The sequence below is a fragment of the Anabrus simplex genome, chromosome 1 (genome assembly GCF_040414725.1).
Source record: "Anabrus simplex isolate iqAnaSimp1 chromosome 1, ASM4041472v1, whole genome shotgun sequence".
NCBI classification, from domain to species: Eukaryota; Metazoa; Arthropoda; class Insecta; order Orthoptera; family Tettigoniidae; genus Anabrus; species Anabrus simplex.
The window spans coordinates 1568685357-1568708796 of record NC_090265.1 but is presented as its reverse complement, the minus strand read 5'-3'; the positions used below and the strand labels follow the sequence as shown (position 1 = coordinate 1568708796).

Here is a 23440-nt window from a genome sequence, read left to right as displayed (position 1 = left end):
CATTCATTCTGTAATACGTCTGTCACTATTCCACTGGCAGTACATGTGTTTACAAATGTCACAATGTTATTTTCACCAATTAAAAGTATACTTTCACAGTTGAAGAAACATTTGTCAGTACTCTATTCACATACACAATATACAAGCAGAACACAAAAATAATAATTAACCCATACAACCGAAACACGAAGATAAAAATTAAACACTATATACAGGGTGGGGCAGAGTGGGCTCCCTGATTTGATGGGTTAACTGTATAAAAACTGTACAAGATTATTACAAAAGCTTTTTATTTCTGAAATCTACATACAGTGCCATTTTTTAAATTTGGTTCTAAAAATGATATCGTCCAGGTGACGACCTTGACGAGCGACGCACATATTCAGCCGTTCAATAAAGTTTTCAAAAACTCTGCGCAGCATATCTGGCGTTATTCCAGCGATGACATCAGCAATGGCTTCCTTAAGGGCTTCCACGGTCCTTGGTCGAACTTTATAAACCTCAGATTTGAGGTAACCCCAAAGAAAATAATCGCATGGGCTTAAATCGGGGGATCGAGGGGGCCATGAAACATCCCCTCGTAATGAGATCACGCGGCCGGGAAACTGTTCTTGCAGAAGTTGGCGAGAGCGACGGGCGGTATGAGCCGTGGCACCATCCTGTTGAAACCAAAAGACTTCCATTTCCTCACCATACTCTTCCATTTTGGGGAAGAAAAAGTTCCCCAACATCTCACAATAGCGCACAGCGTTCACAGTAACGGTTGCATCTTCCGATTAAAAAAAAGTAGGGGCCAATAATGCCTGTGGAGGACACAGCACACCACACAGTCACTTTTGGTGAATGAAGAGGTCTTTGGTGAAGATTGCGTGGGTTTTCAGCTGCCCAGTAACGAAAATTTTGCTACCAAACCGCCTATGAAATGTCCTCTGCGTCGCCACCACACTATCGTTATTTTTAAAAAATGTTTCGACTACAAAACCACGATGCTCGCCAGTCCACGGCATGGTGACTACTAAAATGGCGTCTTTCCCCCCACCAAATGCTACTACTCCCACTCTGCTTACTCACGTGCACGCTCTTCAGTGATTTATTGAAACTAGGGAGTCCACTCTGCCCCACCCTGTACAAAGATTAAAAATAAAACTATACACGCAGAACACAAAAATGAAAACTGTGGGATGTTTAAGTTTGAAATGTCTTGTCATTGTGCCAGTTGAAGATACCTTTGCAGACAAAATAGAAGAACATTAATTGCATTTCACTCTGTCCGGTTTTCTTCCAGTGAAAAAGTCCTGAACTGGACTCCGATGCGACATTATTCAAAGTTTACAGTCTTTCGTACGGTTTAATTACTTTCGTGCTGTTATGCTCTTTGCACTTCGAATACCTTCCCTCTCAACTTCCATTTACCTTCTTTAATATCTCGAAAATTTCCCTCAACACTTTCTCGGGGATTGACGTTAAAAATTAATTTGGACTTGAAGGAAACTTTTAAGCCCAAGAAAAATATAGGTCATCGCTTTGGAATTAAAAATATATCTGGATGAAAACATTGTTGTACATTCGTGGTATTATGCTCTCTGCCCTTCGAATTCCTTCCCTCTCAACCTCATTTACCTTTTTAAACACTTTGAAGACGATGTCACCCCTCATGGGGTGACGCACATTCATACAAAATATCGTATGTCACCCCTCATGGGGTAAAGCAGCTTCAAACGTAGCTCCTCCAGGGTCACGGTAGAATTGGAATTTAACAACAGTAAGAAATTGACACGAAGCTCCCTTCTCAAATAGTGAACGACAATCAGCTTCAAAGTTCCGCATTAAACTCTATTTAAGACACATTAAATAAGCTCAAAGTAAGTAACAACCAACCTGGAAGGAGTGAAAGAAATGAACATTCAACAATATTTTGAACAGTGTCAAAAAGTCAATCATTTAGAAAAAACTTTTAACTGGAAGATAGATATTTTTTGGTGTAACAGAGTTTGAATTTTTAACAACTATTCAAATGAATAGATATAGTTTTTTAAGTAGGCTAACTATGTATTCATCCTGTCTCATGTCATCAACCCATTAACCACCACATTGTTTTAATATCATTTTAATTCAATTTATATTCAAATAGTTTTTAAGAGGAACTATGTACCTGAAAATAATGTACTCAAAAACTTAGTGGTTCACCAAAGCTAAACAACAGCTGAAGATCTTCTCAAATAAGAATGAAACATGTACTGTTTATAATTAATTACTTTGCTAAAAAGCAAATAAAAAGTATCAACAACTGAATGTTCCGGTCTGCCCAACCCTAGCGTCCAACATGACGGCAAAATCCCTTTATTTTTAATCTTCCATTGTAATTTGGTCACCGATACACTGTTCATAGTCAGTTTATGGAAATCTTGTACCAAGTAAATTAGGCCTACATTGACTTTTAAAGGTTATGTTGAACTTGAGAATATGGTTTTGAATGTAAGTATTGATTCTCAAGTTCTCGAATGCATTATATTCATTTCTGCCTGTCACTAATCGCAATCAAATTGGAAAGAAAAAATTGCCAAAACTTCCGAAATTACAGATATTTGCGACCTTGAGCTCAGCTGGAAAGCGCGCTCGCTCTAGGCCTACAATTTATTTAAAGATAAAAATTTCATTGTTCCGTTACGAAATGATACAAAGTTTTAATATGTAACGTGCGCAGATAAAACAACTGCGAATTTTATAACATTTCAACACAAAGACTTGAAATTCTCAGTTTTAGTGTATACTAAGACCAACCTTCAATGGCTTTATGTAAGGTGCAACATCTGTTCTGGTCTCGATAACATAATTGTCATCATCAATGTCCCACTCCTGTCGCCTGGGTGTGTATACGATTGTATTAAAATACTAAATTTGTGTTACTTAATTAGGGGCAGTCAAATACAGTAGACAATACGCGACCCTTCTGGATTTAGCCTTGATAAAATGGGAGACAAGTCGCAAGTGGCGCTCCTGGTGGCTTGACTTGATTATTCGTGCTAAATTCAAATATCAATGGAAATGTGTATACAGAAATGGATAAATAAATTATGTCTTGAAAGAAAGTGTTACTAAGATATTAACTTCAAAGTTGCTAAAGCAATTCTGGATAAATGAATGAAGAATTATTTAACAGGTTATCATTTAAAGACTGAAATTAAACATATAATCAAGATGTGAAATGGACTGCTGTGAAAGGGCTTGATCTTTCATTTATGCATTACTTTTTTAGCTTTAGAATTCCTGCCTGAACGTTCACAGCTAGACTTTTCTTTTTTCTCATTTAAAATCATTGTGTCATCATATTAAAACACTAGTCAACAAAAATATCGGCACATTCCGTACACATGATTCAATGAATTTACATTTAAGAGCTGGACAATTTCCCTTTTAACTTGAAGCCTACTAACAGGAAAGAAAATCTATAAATTTAGCCTCAAAAACATTCAAACTTTCCCTATAAGCAATACTTGCCATAATGCCATTACATTAGGGTAAAGCAAATTTTCATCATATTGTTTCAACAAAATATGTACATTTCTTAAATCACCCATATTTTCTTCAGTGCTTGACAATGCATTACGGCATTCCAAATGGGGTAACTTGGAACACAACCAGCCACACTCATATGCATATGTATTTTCCTGAATTAAATCAAACCCACAGATCACACCTACAATAACACATCGGTATTGAAGGTTAACTGCTGCACTATACAATAAAATATGCGTATTATATTTTAAGCCAGTTAAAATATGGGTCGGGCAGGTCAGAAGATTATGAAGTACTATAAAAATCTCTTTGTCACTGGAAGAATACATATGTAAACACAATATTACTTACATTTTCTTGTCATGGGGGAAACTGAAGAAAGACCGCGCACTGTTCTCTACTTCATAGTTACTGCAGCCAAACGTGCACATACATTTACCCTCATGTTGAGAGGAGATATCAAGGAATGACACACACTACTATTTAATTATGTCAAGTCACTGAAAATGCATAAATAACACCAAAAACTTCACACACACAAATACACTTGCTCTTATGACAGAATCAGTAGTTTTCAGGTCAATCCGCTAGAGGGAGCTCTAATAGCTGTCCCTCGATATCTCGCTGAGTGTCGCGTATTGTCTCTGCTGTATTTGGAGCAGTTTCGATTCCTGCCAGAAAGCTCAGTAACTATACAGTGCCCTGAGGTAAGTGCTGAAAATCTGTTTGGCGATACACTCGAATAAAGTAAATACACATCTAACCCTGGACATAATGTATTATAGATGGTTTGCAAGTACGAACATTTGACGAGACTCATTCAGTCTTGAAGTAGAGCTGTCGAAACGCGGTCTGCCTCCTTCCGATTGTTGTGGACACTCTGCTTTACGATTTTGATTCTTTAAACAATACCACCCGAATGCGATGCTAAGATGGTCCCCTATCCGAGTTCACCGCCGATCGCTTTTCCGGTATAGAACTTCTGCAAATTACCGCAATGATGGATCGTTAACACCAAGATCCGTAAGTATGCCGTAGCCGTCCTTTCGTGAGATACAGTTTCTTGAAAAACGCGTGATCGAGGATTTAGCGTTGATGGGACTGAAATTTCTGGACGGTTGATACAGGAAACCGTTTCTTTGAGGAATGGAAAATGTGGGATTTTTACATGATTTAATTAGTATGCTCGCGGGACCACGTGATTTGAACGAATAATACGGGAAAACGTAGCTTCCGGGAATGTATAATCAAGGTTCTACTGTACCAGAAACCAGCCATACGGATTACATGCATTAAAGAAAAGACGTGCAGTTCCCACACTATTGAAAATTCCCTAACAAACTTCACTAGCTGGACAGTATACACAAATAAAACTACCTTTTCCAATATCACAAGCACTCTCCATCTTAACCTCTCCAATTTACGTATCACATCCATTACCAATATCTAGCTATTCCCTGTTAATTATGAAAACAGAAAAAATTTCATTAATTTAACCCAAGGAAATTATAATGACATGCAAATATCCCTAATCATAACTCACTCTGGTGGTCTTCCTAAAGAAAACTCTGGACTTGGTTATAGCCCATATTATATCTAAGCTAAGGTTATTTACGTGTTGATTTACAAACTAACCCATTCTTTGTGCATTCACTAATTCTACAAAAATTATATTTGTGGCCTACTTATTTGGGGAAATAAACTTGTCTATCATTGAGCTTGCAGAAAGGCCCATGTACCAGTTTACAAGTCCATTCACGGTTACGCTGACGACTGAGATGTCTCTCTTGGGTTCTCCCCTCTGTTGGTCCTCCATCAATTTGGTTAGCATCCCAGGGTATCAGCTACTGCAGATGAATAATCCTTTTAATACACTTTTTTCTGGAAAAAACTCACTGATATCCATAGTTACGTGGGACACATACTCCTTCCAGCTCTGTTTATAATCTCAAAATTAACTGCACGCTCCTATAGCCCCAATTGCATCCCAGTGGTATTAATTTCTTCCCATTTTTGAACCGTAGAACTTAAACATCTGAATCAACGTTGCTGATTGTGTGTGCTTTGGAGTAACGTGTATGATATATGAACTATATCACAGAATGCCAATTCTACTCTGGATTAACACCCACAGTATAGTTTCATTCTCACTGCATTATGTCACTCACACTAGTGTCTTGAAAATGCACTCTGTATATTTATGAATTACGTAGCTTTGATTTATTTCAAGTTTGTTCACTTTCCTCATTTAGTGAGATGACTTTAGTCGCAATCGCAGTGTTTTGGTGGTTCATATCAAATTACATCACTCGTGCACAAAACAAAATTTCATCCACCGCACGAAACTTCTGTCCATACGGGGCACTAGTTCAGGACTCTTCCTGTGGTCTGGCATCTTTACCTTTAAATAAACACACCCCAAGCCATGGAAATGCAGTACTCGCCTCCCCACCCTAATTTTCATTACAGGTGATCTAGGAGTTGTACAATATAGGCGATGCGGCCAAAGTGTAGCTCATGACGTAATATGACTAGTTTACAATTAAAATGGAAGTGTGTGCTTTGTCTCAAACATCTCTCTTGTATTCTATTTTCGCTTTATGCTGCTCAGTCACTCTCCATGACCTTCATTACACCACCACCCCTCCATACACCTCCGACATAATGTAGCTGAAGTCCTGCTGCCAACAATGCCGACTCTTTAATTCACGTTTCTAACTCACTTGTACTTTGGTAACAACAGAAAATGCATACATCTGTAGCATTATTTTGACTTTGTTATGTGTAAATCAACTGGCGCCTTCTGACATCTGCAGTCAAAGTCCCTCCACCAATAATGTTGACTCTTATGTATTGCATTTCTAACTCGCCTGTGTTGTGTTCAGAGAAAGTCCAATATGTCAGAGACATTACTTTGTTACGTACAAATAAACTGCATTTAACAGAAATTGATATGTATAACACTGAATTACTTATAAATGGGTTATGTACAAATGAGTTTTAACATAGTTTTATTTTGCTGGGACCAACATGCATTTTTGTATAAAACAGATTTACACAGGACTGAGTTACATATAAACCAGGCTCAACTGTATTGCCCAGCCGAGAACTGGTTTACACTACCATCCGCTACAGTAAAACAGTGATTCACAGTTGATCTTGTGCATTTCAGCAGAAAGTCTTTACTCCAAATTAGCACTAGCAAACCATCTAAATTAATTTTCCAGCCTCATAAATTCGCAAGATTTTTTTGTCATTCCTTTGCTTACTAGCTTGCACATGACAATGTCTTGTTGCTGAAAATATAAAATCGGATTTTGACTTCTAATTTATAATTACCTCCCTCCATTCTTCCTTTCATATTAAATATTTACACCATTATGTATAATTTTACTCTCTTTATAGTGTGGTGGTTTATTTTTCAGTTTGAAATTCAGAAAAGTAAGGTGTTGTTCCTTAATGAACATTTTTCACTGATTAAGTTGCTACTTATTTTTTGTTACAGACCAGTCAGAAAAGTTATCTGATGAAATTATGCTTATGATCTTCCGTATGCTTCCTAAGAAAATGGTGGTACGTTGTGCCATGGTTTGTAAACGTTGGCAGCGAATTGCGTACGACGAGAGTTTGTGGTGCCGTTTGGATCTTAGTTGCAGAGTCTTAAAACCTGGTAGCCTCGGTTACGCCTTACAGCGTGGAGTTCTTATTCTTCGTCTAGCATCCACAACTGTAAGTATCTTTAAATGAAAATGAGACGGAATTGAAGGCATGTTCGCAAAAACAGTCTAACCATCAAAATTAAAAAAAAGTGGGTTAGGTGCTGCTATCTATTGAGCAACATGAATAATAACTATTCCTACATGTGCTAATATCAGCAGGGAGTGGAAATACAGTGGGTGAAAATGTGAGTGTTTAACCTGAGAGCCTCTGTCAGAATGCAAAAATGGGCTAACCCCTATCTGAGGATGTGGTAGGAAGGGGAGCCGATGATATAATCTCATGCCTTCGGCATTATGTAATGACTCCCGTTCCTAATAGTGTTAACCACCTGATACTATATTCTGATTCTTGTTTTGGTCAAAACAAGAACTTTTCTTTAGGTAGCTTTTGGATGTTTTTAGTTCAGACTGGAAGATCTAATATAATAGAACATAAATATTTAGTGCCAGGTCACACGTATTTGGCATGTGACAGAGACTTGGGCCATATAGAGGAGAAAAAGAAGCAAGTGTCATCAATTTCCATTCCAGATCAGTGGATGGAATTTGTTAGGAAGACTAGGGTTAAGAAGCCATTAACAGTGGTAAAGATGACACGTGACATGTTTATCACTTCTTCGGCTTTACTGGACAAGATAACAAAAAGAACAGTCTCTGATTCGAAGCAAAAGGTTTTATTAAGCAAGATTACATGTTGTAAAATCAGTAAAGAGGATCCATTTAGGTTACTTTTCAAGTACTCATGCTCTTCTATTGCAGAGTATGGTTCTGTAGATCTCAGAAAGAAAGTACCTGGTAGACCATCATTTGGCATTGAACACCTACCATGCTAGTACAACAGACCTAGGCCTGTACTTCCAGCCAAAATCAAGGCTATTTTAGACTTATTAGATTACATATCGTCAGTGAAAAATGAAATGGCGTATGGCTTTTAGCGCCGGGAGTGTCCAAAGACATGTTCGGCTCGCCAGGTGCAGGTCTTTTGATTTGACTCCCGTAGGTGACCTGCGCGTTGTGATGAGGATGAAATTATGATGCAGACGACACATACACCCAGCCCCTATGCCAGCGAAATTAACCAACGATAGTTAAAATTCCCGACCCTGCCGGGAATCAAACCCGGCACCCCTGTGACCAAAGCTCAGCACGCTAACCTTTTAGCCATAGAGCCGGACTCTGCCTGTGTATCGTGCATACTACAGAAATCTTGCTTCCAATGCATGTAGTCCCGTGCAAGAAGAAGAGGATCCACTCTTTGATATTCCTGTTTATGATTAGGTTAAGGTACAGGATTAAGTACCTGTAGGCCTACATCATTATTGCATTTGTTGATACAGTATGTATTACTTGTTTGTAACAACACTTTCCTTATCTATATTATATAATGTATTGCCAGAATTATTTGTATTTCCTTTCCATTTATCACAAAGTCAGGTAGGTACGTTATAAAACTAACACATGTACATTGAATATATAACTTCCCTTAAGTTCAGTTAGCTACTGCATCGCTAGTGTGCAATAAAACAACTTAAAATTGCTATGACAAGATTTTCCTGAATGTATACTTCGATTTAATGTGCAATACACCAGGCAAAATTAATGCAGTATATTTTTTTGGTTGCATTTACAAAACTTAAATTATCTCCTTTCAAACAAAGTGAGGATTAGACCCGTTTATGCGAGCATGTCTTCAATTATAAATTGCATAAAAGTTGGGTGGGCTGGGGCGGTACCTTAATTATGGCCATGGCAGCATCCTTCCTACTCCTAGGCCTTCCATGTCCCAACGTCACCATAAGACCTATCTGTGTCAGTGCGACGTAAAGCTAATTATAAAAAGTAAAATAAAATAGTTGGGTGGAATGATGAAGAAACTAAAAATAGATGTGGCAGATTGGGAAATAAATGCCTGCTTTCTTTCTTTCCTTCTTTCCTTTTGGATTAAACTAGGTGGTATGAAGCTGAGTGGTAAAATGCGACATCAGTAGGCTGTCTGGTGACCATGATCATTAAAGGAAGAGTCTTTACAGTCTGACACTGTGGTTAGGTAGTTTGAATCCTATTGGTGGAGGATACTTTTAACCAACTGAATGTTAACTGGCAGGCTAAGAGAGGTGTTGGATAGTGATGGGCAATGCTCTCGTTCGAGACTCTCGAGACTGACTTCACAGATCTCAAGACTGATTCCCCTGTGCTGCGATCTGTGCAATGTCCCAGTAACTACGAGTGTAAGCTTGATAGTTTATCATCAGCAGTTATCGCGTGAAATAATGTTACATGTAATTAATCTCATAATGAAACCGTATTGAAGTTGATATATTAAAATTATAAAATTTTATTTACAAACACCGATTCAATAATACATTAAAATACAGTAAAACCTCGTTAATTCCAAGTCGTTGGGACTCAAAAAATCGGACTTCGAATTACGTGATTTTGAATTAACCGCCAATTCGCAATTCAGAAGTACCAACCCTTGTCGCGTTACAAAATATTCTAAGGCCCGTTACTGCATGCAGTTAACCTTGATTCACAGTTTATACCCTTCAAATGTTAAGAAAAAAGAACTATTTCCAAAATGTATCCAAGAAGGTGCGTTTACAATGTTCAAATAATGCACTTGGATAAATCACTGACAAACATAACCTCACGCAACGAAAGAAAAAAAATCGCACAATTCAAAGACGAGGATAAATTATGCCGGTTCCCCTATGCAAATGCATTATGTTTTGGATTTCTGTACTGTTTGCATTTTTAGATGCTTTGTACTGGCATGGAAAGTGCCGTACGCCCGACATTGTAGCTTATCGAACTTTCCTATGACGAGGGGATAAAGTATCTCGCTTCCATGTGCATTGCAACGCACTGCTATGACCCCCATCCCTCACCCTTGTTTGATTTCCCGGCTGACAATTTCTCCTTTAAAACCATAAGACCGTTTGGGCTCGCACTAAAATAAAGCAATGCAGTTTCACCGGCAATGACAGTATTGTTCGGTACCTACGAATTTATTATATGAGCCACTTTTTTTTCGTCAACTGTCGGCACCACCAGTGTTTGCAGATTCTGTTTTCCCGCACACTGCCTGTTGCATGATATTACGACGTTCCTTTCAAGGTTGAATACAAAAGAATTCCGATTGCATTAAACTTATCAGTCATGAAGCACACTGTAGACCCACTGAAGTGAGTGTAAATGCAGAAAGCTACTCCTCCATGTTCCGGAACGCGCTTTCTATTATGACGCGGAGTGGATAAATTTCGAGTTGAAATTACTCTGAAACATACTATTGTTTTAAAATGTAAAGGACCGGGCGAGTTGGCCATGCGCGTAGAGGCGTGCGGCTGTGAGCTTGCATCCGGGAGATAGTAGGTTCGAATCCCACTATTGGCAGCCCTGAAGATGGTTTTCCGTGGTTTCCCATTTTCACACCAGGCAAATGCTGGGGCTGTACCTTAATTAAGGCCACGGCCACTTCCTTCCAACTCCTAGGCCTTTCCTATCCCATCGTCGCCATAAAACCTATCTGTGTCGGTGCGACGTAAAGCCCCTAGCAAAAAAAAAAAAAAAAATGTAAAGGCAGTTTCGAATTAAAAGTCTGAATTTCGGTAATGGGGCCGATGGTGTACTTCGAATTACGAATTATCCGTATTCCGAATTAAACAATTGAAATAACATGCAAAACTGTATCTCATGTTTCCGGGAACGAGAGCTGCTTCGAATTAGGCGGGATTTTGAATTAACCAATTTTGAATAATCGAGGTTCTACTGTATACTCATTAGATTATAGTATAATCATGAAGTATTTTAAATAATGGGACATGTTTAGTTTGGCATAGCGAACATCATCAGCCATTAATGCACAAAGATTAGGTCAGGGCCCTGAGTTTAAAAATGAATAAAATAGTATCCTCATATCAAAAGAGTAATCGTGTTGTACTAAGAGTGATTATCAACGATCAACACAATATAAACAATAGACTTGAGATTGTAACAAGATATGTACAAATTAAAAAAAAGTATTTATCGTGAAGTGCATTAACAATAACTAATCTGTAAATTAAAACAATCATGGGGGGGAGGTTAAAGTATGACAGTAGATGTTGTGGACATTATACACCATTGCGTGAAGCGTGGATTAAATTAAAACTTGTGAGGTTGGAATTCATTCAAATTTTGATGTAAGAACCTGCAGTGGGTACATTTAAGTCTATAGGCACCGTGCAGATAGATCGAAATGCTACTGCTAGCGCTACACAGTGGCCTGTTCGGAAACAAGAGGTGAGGCGTAGTGCGAGAGTCTTAGTACAACATGTGTGAGATTCGAACAAGTTGCGGGTTTAAAGCGATTCAGTTCGGGGATCTAAGTGAATCATCATACGATAAAGGAAGAAACCTTGTTGTCAGTGGCCACGTGGACGGGGTTGAAGAGTAAATTTCGAGTGGTTTTGGATACATTACAGTTAGTCACCCGACAAACGTCTGTCATTTTTCCGCCTTATATCGTGAAACTTGGGGTAGGCAAGGTGTAGTTAGGTAACCATTTATAAAGTTTATTTAGTAAGGATTACTTAATGCCTGTTTGCTAAGTTTTATGCATTTTTATTTGGTGTTCAGGTTGACCAGAATCATGTCTCTACCAGCGAATGTTCCTGTCCTGCCGGCGCCAGAGGAACTTGCAAACACGTAGCTGCAGTAGTGTATTATATAAATAATGAAAATGTCTCCAAAACAGACTCCACAACAATGGGAAAAACCGAGCCTGAAAACAAAGTCAACAGAAAGATATAGAAAAGGCAAACGCGTAGAACTGTTCGGTAAAAGACTTTTGAGACATCTCTTCCTCCCCCCTCGAATTAACTGAGGATATTTTAAAACGCATCCCTTGCAGTCTTCGTACAATGCTTCGAGTAGAAGCAAGTACTGAAATAGAACAGTCGTGCAGGGCCGTAGTCACCTCATTGATAGATAAAGTAGTGAGTGATGTGGAGAGAGAAGAATGTGAGGAAATTGTGACACAGCTATTGCATTTACAATTCTCTAACGATGTGGGCTTGCCAGACAAATACACCTTTCGCACTGTGACTAACAAAATGTTTTTTTACCAGCAAAGTGCAGGTTGATACAGATCATATAATTAAAATCTCCGTGGACACTCTATCTCAGTCAGGAAGCCCTCGATGATTTCAAGAAAGAGATAAGAATATCTGCTAGCACGAAAGCACATCGGATCAAAACTAGGTGACACAACTTTGATACTTTAGCTCTCGCATTTGTAACTGGATCTCCAATTGGGGGAGCTGCTTTGAACAATCTCTCTTACGGAAGTGAAATGGAAAATGAAGCAATAGAATGCTATGGAAGTCCATTTGGTATTCATGTTATTCGATGCAGGTTAACAATGCAATCCTGTAAAAATAAACCAATAGTAGATGAGTCAGAAAATGTGCGAGTACGTTATCTTTATTTTGACGAGCAAAATATCATACAGTTAAAAACAAGTCATATATATTACATACAAATACTGATGTATGTAACTGGCTTGGGAAAATGTAATTTATATGTATATATAGCAAAGCACCAGCAGTTGGAAATTCCTGTTTATCAGGACAATAAGCATGTCGAGGAATGTCTCACTAAAATGACAGAAATTCTATTTCAATAATTACTTGCCAAAAATTAGCGGTATTCCTAATAATAATAATTTAGTTGTCAATTCTTACTTGTTGAACGTTGAACAGATCAAAATGTAAACAAAGAATATGTTAAAATGGCGTATGGCTTCCGGAGAGGCCTGGTGTGGGTCTTTTTCTCGTAGACTGCCTATTAGATGACCTGCATGTCTGTGAAGATGAGGGCCCTACCTAGGATGATTTCTAATGCTGAATATATCACACACACCCAGCCCCCAAGCCATTGGAATTAACCGCTTAAGTTTAAAATCCCCGACACGGCCGGGAATCTAACCCGGGACCCTCTGAACCGAAGGCCAGTACACTGACCATTCAGCCAACGAGGCGGACTAAAGAATATATAAAACAAACTGATGGTAGAACAATTCTCAAAATATTCTTTAATTATTGAAGGATGCAAATTCGTTAACACTAGACACACATGCACGATGTCATCCACGTGTGGAAAAAGTTCTGTTCGCAGTTTCTGTAATATATTGCATATTTTGATTCTTTGAATACACCTTACTACATGAATTCTAACACTCGCAATATTGTAAGTACTCTCCACTTCCTCAGCTGTTAATCTCCCGTCATGTAAGAACAGGGGTGCCACGATTACAACACCGCAGCCAGATAGGTTAGTTTTGATGCTAGAAAATCCTTTATCAGCCATTACCTCATCGCCAGGTTGAAGGAAAGTTAATAACCACAGTCGGTTTTTATGAATGAGTCTCTGGCTCTTCCACCGTAACATTTAGATTTAAAGGCGATCATACCACTAGGTGTGATTGCAATTAAAACTTTTGCAGTGTAGAGACCCTTGTATTGAGAATAGAAATACACTCCCTGATCTACTTGGGGAGGCTGTTCAACCCTAAACTCCATGTAGTCAATAATGACTCGACAATTACCGTAATTTCTCTTAAATGCTGGAGACATTGTTTCTTGAACACTTTCCTTACTAGGCCAGAATATGAGATGTTTCGTAAGGAGTGCCAGTTGCATAAGCACGGTCTTAAAAATACGTGAAATTGTTGTCCTGTGAACACCGAATAGCACTTTCAATTGATATAGATGTTGATTCCCATAGGGAATCTGAAATATTTGTCCTGAATGAGCAAATTTATAATACCAATATAAATGGTCCGTTATTGGACATGATAAATTTTCCAGCTAGCTCATTCTTGGTTGCCAGCGTTTCGCCCTCGTGTGCTAGGGTGGGCTCATCACTTGGTACCTAGCACACCTACCAATACGCTGGCTAGTGCATACCGTGGAGGCCACTGCGTAGGTTAACTGGAGCCACCGGCAGTGCCAATGCACTAAGAGACTTTGTCTCATCACTAAAAATTGATGCCTGCTTGGCCATCAGATGATATAGATGTTCCCATAGGGTAGGTGTGCTAGGTACCAACTGATGAGCCCACCCTAGCACACGAGGGCGAAACGCTGGCAACCAAGAATGAGCTAGCTGGAAAATTTATAATGTCCAATAACGGACCATTTATATTGGTATTAGCACTTTCAAAGCAGAATAGGACAGTTCGATTTTCATTTTCACTGGGAAAATCAATAATTGGGTTTCTTTACATAATTTTGCAACGTTGCAGTTTGGTAATAACGCAAGCAGCAATGCAAAGACGTTGAAGTTCACACCTGTTAAATCACTCATTTGTGTATTGTTCCTTACGGAGCTGTAGCCTTGGAACCATGGACTCTTGATGTCTGCACAATCGTCTTCCATTCTACATATTTTATCATGTTTCGTAAGGTCCCCTCCCAGACTGAAGTGTGTTTACGTAGTTTTCATTTATTGAACAAGAAAACATGAAGTCTGAACAATGAATATCACATGCATCTATTCCCACGGATGCATCCTTGGTTGTGTTACTTGGGCAAAACTGTACTCGAAAATTTTCCGTCTGATTCTTCCTTTTTTAATCGCTTGAGTTGTCTGTGAAAGCGCTGTAGGCTGAGTCATGGCAACATATTCCTCTTCTTGTATTCATGCGGAAATATTTAATACCAATATAAATGGTCCGTTATTGGCCATTATCAATCTTCCAGCTAACTCATTCCTGGTTGCCAGCGTTTCGCCCCCGTGTGCTAGGCTGATGAGCCCAGCCTGCCCAGCCTAGCACACGGGGGGCAAAACGCTGGCAACCAGGAATGAGTTAGCTGGAAGATTTATAATGTCCAATAATGGACCATTTATATTGGTATTATAAATTTACTCATTCGGAACAAATATTTCAGAATCCCTCTGGGAATCAACATGTAAATCATCTGGAAATATTGTCGGAACATAGGCTGGACTTAGTGGGTGTTCAGATTTTCTATTTCCGATGAAATGTGCACTACCTATTCTTGAGTAAATCGTAGGTTGCCAAAGTGATCCATCAGTGCTAAAAATTAAAACTAAAATTAAATCGAATCGACTGAACTTATTTTGCAAACGTGCAGTACGTATGTGTAGGCCTACTTATAAAATACTTTGCTCGGTTAACTGCTTGTATCCATCGTCCCCTTCGGTCCACTTCTGTTGCTCGTTTTGGAAAACAATAACATTGTACTTCACTTCCTGTTACTCGATCTCTTTTTCTCTGCCATTATCATCTGGGTAACGCGCTCAGTTATAACAGAACAGCTACTGCGAGTCTGGAGTCTGCCTCGCGTGTTGTTCTCCACCCGGCCGCTAGAGCGACACGCACGGTGCCTATAGGTACAGAGTTTGAGAATTTATTGTAATTAATGTTAACTGTGTTACAGTTGAAGAATACATTACGTTTTGTGTACCGGGTTCTATAAGCGATATCAATATCTTAATTCTTTAGTGAGTTGGTGATTTGAAATAAGCTTGGGTTCGTATCAGTAAAAGCAGCAGATTTTGTCGTTTTAGGTTTGTCCGGGATCAATTTGGTTGCAGTTCTTAATTTTATCTTGTTGATGATTTTATTAATTATCCATGGATTATAGCCGTTAATTGTGGCCAAATCCTCGATGTAATTTAGTTCTCAAGATTTTCAATTGTAGGCAGGGTCTTTAATGCTATATAGACAAGACTAAAAAAATGCAGCCTGTTTATGGGATTACGGATGTAAGGAATCGTTTCTTATAGTGATGGGGGCACAAGAAGGCTTTCTATATACGGTAAAACCTTGTTAATTTGAAGTCGTTGGGACGCAAAAATCGGACTTCGAATTACGTGATTTCGAATTAACCGCCAACACGTAGTTGTGAAATGCCAACCCTTGCGGTGTCGTAATATATTCTAAGACCCGTTACTGCATGCAGTGAACCTTGATTGACAGTTTAAAGCTCTCAAGTGCCATGGAAAAAACTATTTCCAAAATGTATCCAACAAGGTGCATGTACAGTATTCAAAATCAAAATCAAAATCTCTTTATTTGCAAATGAGGTATCTACCTCGGTGGCAAATGGTACACTAAAATACATTATTGTCAAGCACTAAATATTAAATTAACAAGAGAAGAAAATTTTTCCTATAATACAATATTATACAATTTACGCTAACAATGTTTTCTATTAAACACACAGCTCATCCTTAATAAATTTATATTGTTTACAAAATTCTAATTATAATATCTCCTGTACTACTTACAAATATAGTCAACTGATATACAGTATGTGGAATTGCTTCAAATGATACTATAAAACTGGTATAACATTAATATTTACATTGTATTTATTTATTTACTTTTTTTTTTCTTTTACCCGTTCAGGATCCTAAGTAGCATAACGACCTGCTGCGTCTTAACCTGAGCCCCTTTTGCCACCACTTTTCAGAGTTCCTGAAGGGCCTTCACAGCTACCGTAGCGGTCCCAGGGCCCTCGAAGTCCCCACTGTACTTCACCCCTACAGGCAGTCCCCTACTTTGGCTGTCCAAACTCCTTAGACCGGGGGATGGAATTAATTTATTCACACACATTTTTTTTTTATTTACAATAACCTGCACCGGTCGAATGCCCTCTAACACTTCATTTATTTTCTCTGTTGCTGTTTATTCTCTTCTTGAATATCTGTACAGATTTTGGAAAAGGATCAAACACTACCCCTGGTAAACTGTTCCACTCCTTCACACCCTTCCCAATGAATGAAAATTTACCCCAATCGCTTCTGCTAAAATTCCTTCTAATTTTATATTTGTGGTCAGTCCTGCCGATATAATTATTTTCCAACTGAAGCCTCTCACGGATATCTCCCCATGCTGCTTCTCCTGTATAGGCTCTATATAATCCTGTAAGTCTAGTTTTCTCCCTTCTCTTACTTAAAGTTTCCCACCCAAGTTCCTTTAACATTTCTGATACACTACTCTTTCTCCTGAAATCCCCTGTTACAAATCTTGCTGCTTTCCTCTGCACACTATCTATTTCTTTTATTAGGTATTCTTGGTGAGGATTCCAAACACTGTTTGCATATTCCAATAATGGACGAACCATACTCAAGTAACTTTTTTCTTTTAATTCTTTGTTGCATCCTTTAAGTAGCCTCATTATGACATGTAATGATCTGTATGCTTTCCCAACAATGTCATCAATATGACCCTTCCAGTGCAAATTACTTTCAAATCTCACACCTAAGTATTTGCACTTGCCATCTTTTGGGATAACTACCTCATCCAAAGTATATTCAAATTCAGTTTTAAAGCTCCTGTTTGTAAAAGTTGTAACAGTTGATTTGCCTCCATTAACCTTCATATTATTTTCTTCAACCCATTGTTGGATACTTTCAAGGTCCCTTTGTAATTCTGAACAATCCTCAGTGTTGTTTATTTCTCTATAAACAATTATGTCATCTGCATACAATCTTATTTTTGATGTTATATTGTTCCCTAAATCATTTGCATATATTAAGAAAAGTAACGGACCGATTATACTACCCTGTGCAATTCCCTTCCAAACTTTCTCTTCCTGAGATACATTATTTCCTACTTTGACTTTCTGAACCCTTGAATTTAGAAATGCTTTTATCCAACGTGTAACCCTTACGTCCAATCCTATTCCCTCCAATTTCTTTAATAATATTCCATGTTCCACTCTATCAAAGGCTTTGGAAAGATCTATGGCTATGTAATCTAACTGACCTCCTGAATCCAACTGTTCTGATATGTCCTGCTGAAATCCCACCAGTTGTGCCTCACAAGAAAATTTCTTTCTAAATCCATACTGGCTCCTCATGAACCAATTTTTATCATCACATATCCCTCTGATGTACTTCGATATTAAACTCTCCAGAATTTTACAAACTATACTGGTCAGGCTGATTGGTCTGTAGTTCTCTGGTTTCCTTTTATCACCCTTTCCTTTATAAATTGGTATTATTATAGATTCCTTCCATTCCTTTGGTATTACACCATTATTTATGACATAGTCAAAGAGAAATTTTAAATAAGGCACTATGTACCACCCCATTGTTTTAATACCTCCCCAGTAATTTGATCACTTCCTGCAGCTTTTCCTTGCTGAAGCAGTTGGATTTCTCTGAAAATATCTTCGTTTGTGAATGAGAAGCTTCTTGTTTCCCTCTGTCTCTCTCCCTCTCTATCTTCTGTTTCGGTTTCCAACTCTTGACAATCATCTACTGAATCTCTAAATTCCCTACTAAATAGGTGTGCTTTCTCAGTATCTGTTAAATAGTGTTCACCCCCTTCTCCCACCATTGTAGGAATTTGGACTCCTTTTCCTTTTTGATTCCTGATATATGAATACAGCTTTTTCCATTTCCCTTTGTGGTCATTACCCTCTTGAAGTATGCCATTCATATAATTCTCTTTTGCTTCCTTTTTCACTCTATTCAGTTCCCTCATTAGCTGTTTTCTAGTTTCTCTACTCTCCCTACCCTCTTTGATTTTCCTGTTTACTATTCTACATTTTCTTTTTAATTTTCTTATTTCCCTTGTATAATAAACAGGGTCTGAGGTCATTTTACCCTTCTTAACAGGTACAAATCTCTTCTCTCCTTCCCAAATAATTCCTTTAAATTTAGCCCAAAGTGTATCCACGTTACTCCCTTCACTTATCCAACAACTGAATTGTGATTTAAGGTAAGTCCCAAATTCATCAACTTTAGTTTTTCTGTACAATTTCTTGTCTTGTGTAACCCTCTTATTAAGCCTTTTTGGTACGAGTCCTACATCCATTATTACAGCCTTATGGTCTCCTATTCCTTCAATTACCTCAATTTTATCAACAATTTCCCATGGTTTAACCAAGAATACATCTAGTAAGTTATTGAGACGAGTCGGTTCTTGTACTACTTGTGTAAATCCTCCCTCCCAAATTAACTTATTTGCCAGTTTCTGTTCATGGGCTTCACTTGCAGCTCCTTTCCATTCAACTTCAGGCAAATTTAGATCTCCCCCAATTATTACCATATCATTATTATTGTTTTTATGAGTATAATCTATTATTTTTTCAAAGATTTCCATGTCTCTTTCCTCTCTTCCAGGCCTGTATGTTCCTATAATTCCCACCTCCTTCATATTATCACAAACTAATTTTATCCCTAATATTTCATCCCTTTCATCGGTAAACCATTCATGTGAACAATAAGTTTCCTTCACCAGAATAAAACCCCCCCCCTCCCTTTTTACCTCCTCGGTCTCTACGATAGACTGTGTACCCTTCTGGAAATACTTCTCTATTACCCACCCCTTCTTTCAACCACGATTCCACTCCTATCACCACATCAGTCTCATAAGATTCCATCAATGTACCGAATTTTAATTGTTTATTTACTACACTTTGACAGTTTACCAAGAGCAATCTCAGACCCCCTTCCTCCCTAAAACTTGACTGTTGCAATTGGGTAACTTGAAATTCCTTACTATCCTGAGTTTCTTTGTCTAGTCGACTGAGCCAGCTTGAAGTACAGCTGGCTCTTTCTACTAGTTTTCCTGGTCAGTATTATAACTCAAGGGAGTTGCCTGTTTTACAGTACATATCTTAAGATTAATAAAATCTAGAACAATATTTGCTATCTTTCGTATACCTGAATTGTTTAGATGGAGGCCATGTTTTGTATAACAGTATCTCTCAAAACTGCTGCATTCAATAACCTGAGTATTCCGAAAATGTTTACAAATTTTAACAATATCTGTATTGACCTTGTCCACTTCAATGTTCACACAAGAGTCTCTGCTCAAATCATGCCTGTGGGGCACGTTCACTACAAAAACGTTAGTGTGGGTCAGCTTCCCTAGTGTATGTTTAAGTTGTGATCTTACATTCTTGGCGTCGTCGCGAGCTACGTCGTTCGTCCCACCGATGATAAGCACTGCATCGCCGCTCCCGAAGTTCCTAGTTGCTGCTTCTACGTTTTCCACAACACTGCTGATAGAAGCTCCTGGATATATTTCTCCGGTTGCTGCTATATTCTCGTCGTTAATCACTCCCGCAATTCCCCTTCCTTGGCTATCACCAAACACAGCTACCTTCGCTGATTTAGGCCTAACTGGGTCTTGAATCTGAATTCTAGGCCTAAATTTTAAACTCGGCACGGCAACGGATCGCGATGATTTGGTTTCACGCGCGCGATCACTTTCTTCCAGGATTAAATTATTTAGGGCAGAAAACCTATTTCTAATGTTTATTTCCGGAAATTCAGTTGTAGATTTCTTCTTAGCAGGCCATCCACGAACTACGTGACACCACGTGCTCGAGTTTGTTACTTGTACCGGTATATCACTCGAAGAATGGTCAGTCCCAAATTCTAGCGATCGCAGTCTTTCTTTTAATTCTTGATTTTCAACTTTAAGAGTCTCATTGTCCTTTTTTAGAATGTTTATAATTTCTAATGCACTTTTATATTCCTCATCGACTCTTTTCGGTGCTTCGTCAACGCCGTCCCCAACAACATCATTCCGAACACACTGCTCACAAATCCAGTCAACATTTTCATTAGTTTTTACGTCTCTAGGGCAATTTCCGCACTTATAATGCCACCATCGATCACATGAATCACACAACATTCCATTTTTCACTAATTTTCGACATTTTCCGCACTTTTCGTCACATTTTACGGTTAATTTACTCGGAGAATAAAACACTACGTCGTCATTACCGGGCGCCATTTTGAAAAAAAAAATTCAAATAATGCTCTTGGATTACTCACCGGCAAACATAACCTCACGCAATGAAATTAAAGAAATCATTATTCAAAGACGAGGAGAAATATATACTGGCTCCCCTGTACAAGTACTTTATTCATTGGATTACTGTACTGTATGCATTTTAGATGCCTTGTACTGGCATGGAAAATGGGCGACGCCCTTAAAACATCGTGGCTTTTCGAACTTTCCTAATCACAGGGGAAGGAAATCTCTCGCTTCCGTGTGTATTGTGCACTGCATAGCAACATAGTACATTTCCCGGCTGGCAATTCTCTCCTTAAAACCGTAAGTCCATTTGGCCTCAGCATTTAACCCGATGAGTGCTACGCCCGCCTATAGACGGGCTGACGCGGCCGGTCCACCAGTGCAACGCCCGTCTGTAGGCGGTGCGCGAGAATTTTAATTTTTTTTGAGTTTCCCGGTTCACTTTCGAGTGCGAATTTGATCTCTGACATGTTCTGCCATCTGTTCGGCATTATGTAGAACGAACTGATCAGAGATTATAGCTTCGGGAAGTAACTTCCAGAGCTTTTTGTAGACATCTGTGGAGTTAATCTGTGATGTAAACAAACATGGCGGAACAACAATTCATTTGCTCTTGCAGCGATGTAATTTCGGATCACAGAATCTTTCGGTTATTAACCACAGCTGAAAGTGATGATGGAGATAATCATTTTAAGGAATTGTTAAGCGATTTTGAAAGTTAGTGATAGAGAGAGTGCCGAAAATATTGTATGTGAGAGAGAAACAGAGCCTCCTTCTAAATGAAAGAAGAAAAACACGGTGAGCACAAAAGCTATTTTATCGCTCATTTCATGGTGGCTGGATTACTTTTCTTCAGAGTTTCAGGTAACTGTGACAGGCTCTGAGGGCCAAGTAGTGTTTGATGAAAACCCGAAAATCATTGATTTTTTAGAAACTTTTGTGCCAGTGGAGTTGGTGCAGATAGTTGAACAAATCGGCATCACAAACAACCAGTAGAAAATATTTAACTATCACCACATTCCAGGTTTGGAGAGTATTTTAAAATATCAACTTATATACTTCTAAGAAGTTACGTGTATTAGTTGCCTACAGATTTTAGGAAATAATGTTTAGGGCTCCTTACTTTGTATAAAGGTAATGCACCCATGGGCTCCTAAGTGTAATTTTGTTTTCTCTCAAAATAATATTGAACATAAGTGTAGGATTTTCCATTTGCATTTAGTTTATAAACAACATTTATAAACATTTTAAGCTAAGTTAAAAATTGAGGCTTCAACAAATTTTTTTACATACGAATGAAAAAACTCAGCACTGAGGTACCAAACAGTCAACTGGTAACTCAGCACTTAAAAGGTTAAAATAATAAAACAAACAATGCAGTTTCATCGGCATTGACACTATTGTTTGGTGCGAACAAATTTATTATAGGCTATAAGCCACGCTTTTTCGCCAACTGTCAGCATCGCCAGTGTTCGCAGATTCTACCTCTCTGCACACTGTCTGCTACGTGTTATTGTGGCGTCCTAACAACGTCCAATACAAAATAATTACGTTTCCTCTCGAACATAGCAGATATGAAGCACAATGTAGACACGAAGAATTAGGTGCACAAAGTTACCCCTTTACATTCTGGAAGACGCGTTCTTTCATGACGCGGAGAAAGTTTGAATTTAAATTACTCTGTAAAATACTTTTTTTTTTTTTTTTTTTTTTGCAAAATGTAAAAGCAGTTTCAAATCAAGTCTGAATGTTGGCAACGGGACAGACATTGTTCTTCGAATTGCGAACTATCCTTACTTCGAGTTAAACGATTTAAATAACATGCAAAACTGAACCTCATGTTTCCGGGAACGAGAGTTGCTTTGAATTAGGCGAGATTTTGAATGAACCGATTTTGAATTATCGAGGTTCTACTGTGTTAGAAAAATGAACTTATTATTCTCTCTCAAAATGTTTAATTCTAAGAAGTTCAAAGAACCATTCACTTCATCTTCCTTGGTGAACTTGACATCATTGTCAAGCTCGATAAGGGATGCTAGTGCACTGTGATTATCATTTTTCTGTGCATCTATAATGGCAAAAGTATCAACATATCTTATCCATAATTGAAGACCATTAATATTATTATTTTATTTTCCGAATCATCCACAAAAATATTAGCTAGAATGCCCAAAATCGGGTCACCCATTACTAGGTCCTTTTGGTGATATATTCTGTTATTGAAGGTGAAATAGTTATTGTTAAGCACAAAGTCTAACTGATGAAATTATCTACTTCACATTTGCTCAGGTTACTATGTTTTAAAAGGTTTGTTTTAATTATCTTGACAGTTTTATTTACTGGCATATTGCAATACATATTGGTAATATTATAAGATACCATTATGTGATAATTAGGGCCTGGATTTTTAGGT

General features: G+C 38.2%; 1 protein-coding gene across 4 annotated transcripts in view; it reads left to right on the top strand.

The window, feature by feature from the left end:
• The window catches only part of LOC136880908 (S-phase kinase-associated protein 2), a 222731-nt gene that overhangs the window by 60726 nt on the left and 138565 nt on the right, over window positions 1–23440 (top strand). For all 4 annotated transcript variants that reach the window (XM_067153445.2, XM_067153439.2, XM_067153452.2 and 1 more), the window contains one exon: window positions 7022–7245. In XM_067153445.2, the coding sequence (XP_067009546.1) occupies window positions 7022–7245 (224 nt within the window). The remainder of the gene's footprint in view (window positions 1–7021; window positions 7246–23440) is intronic.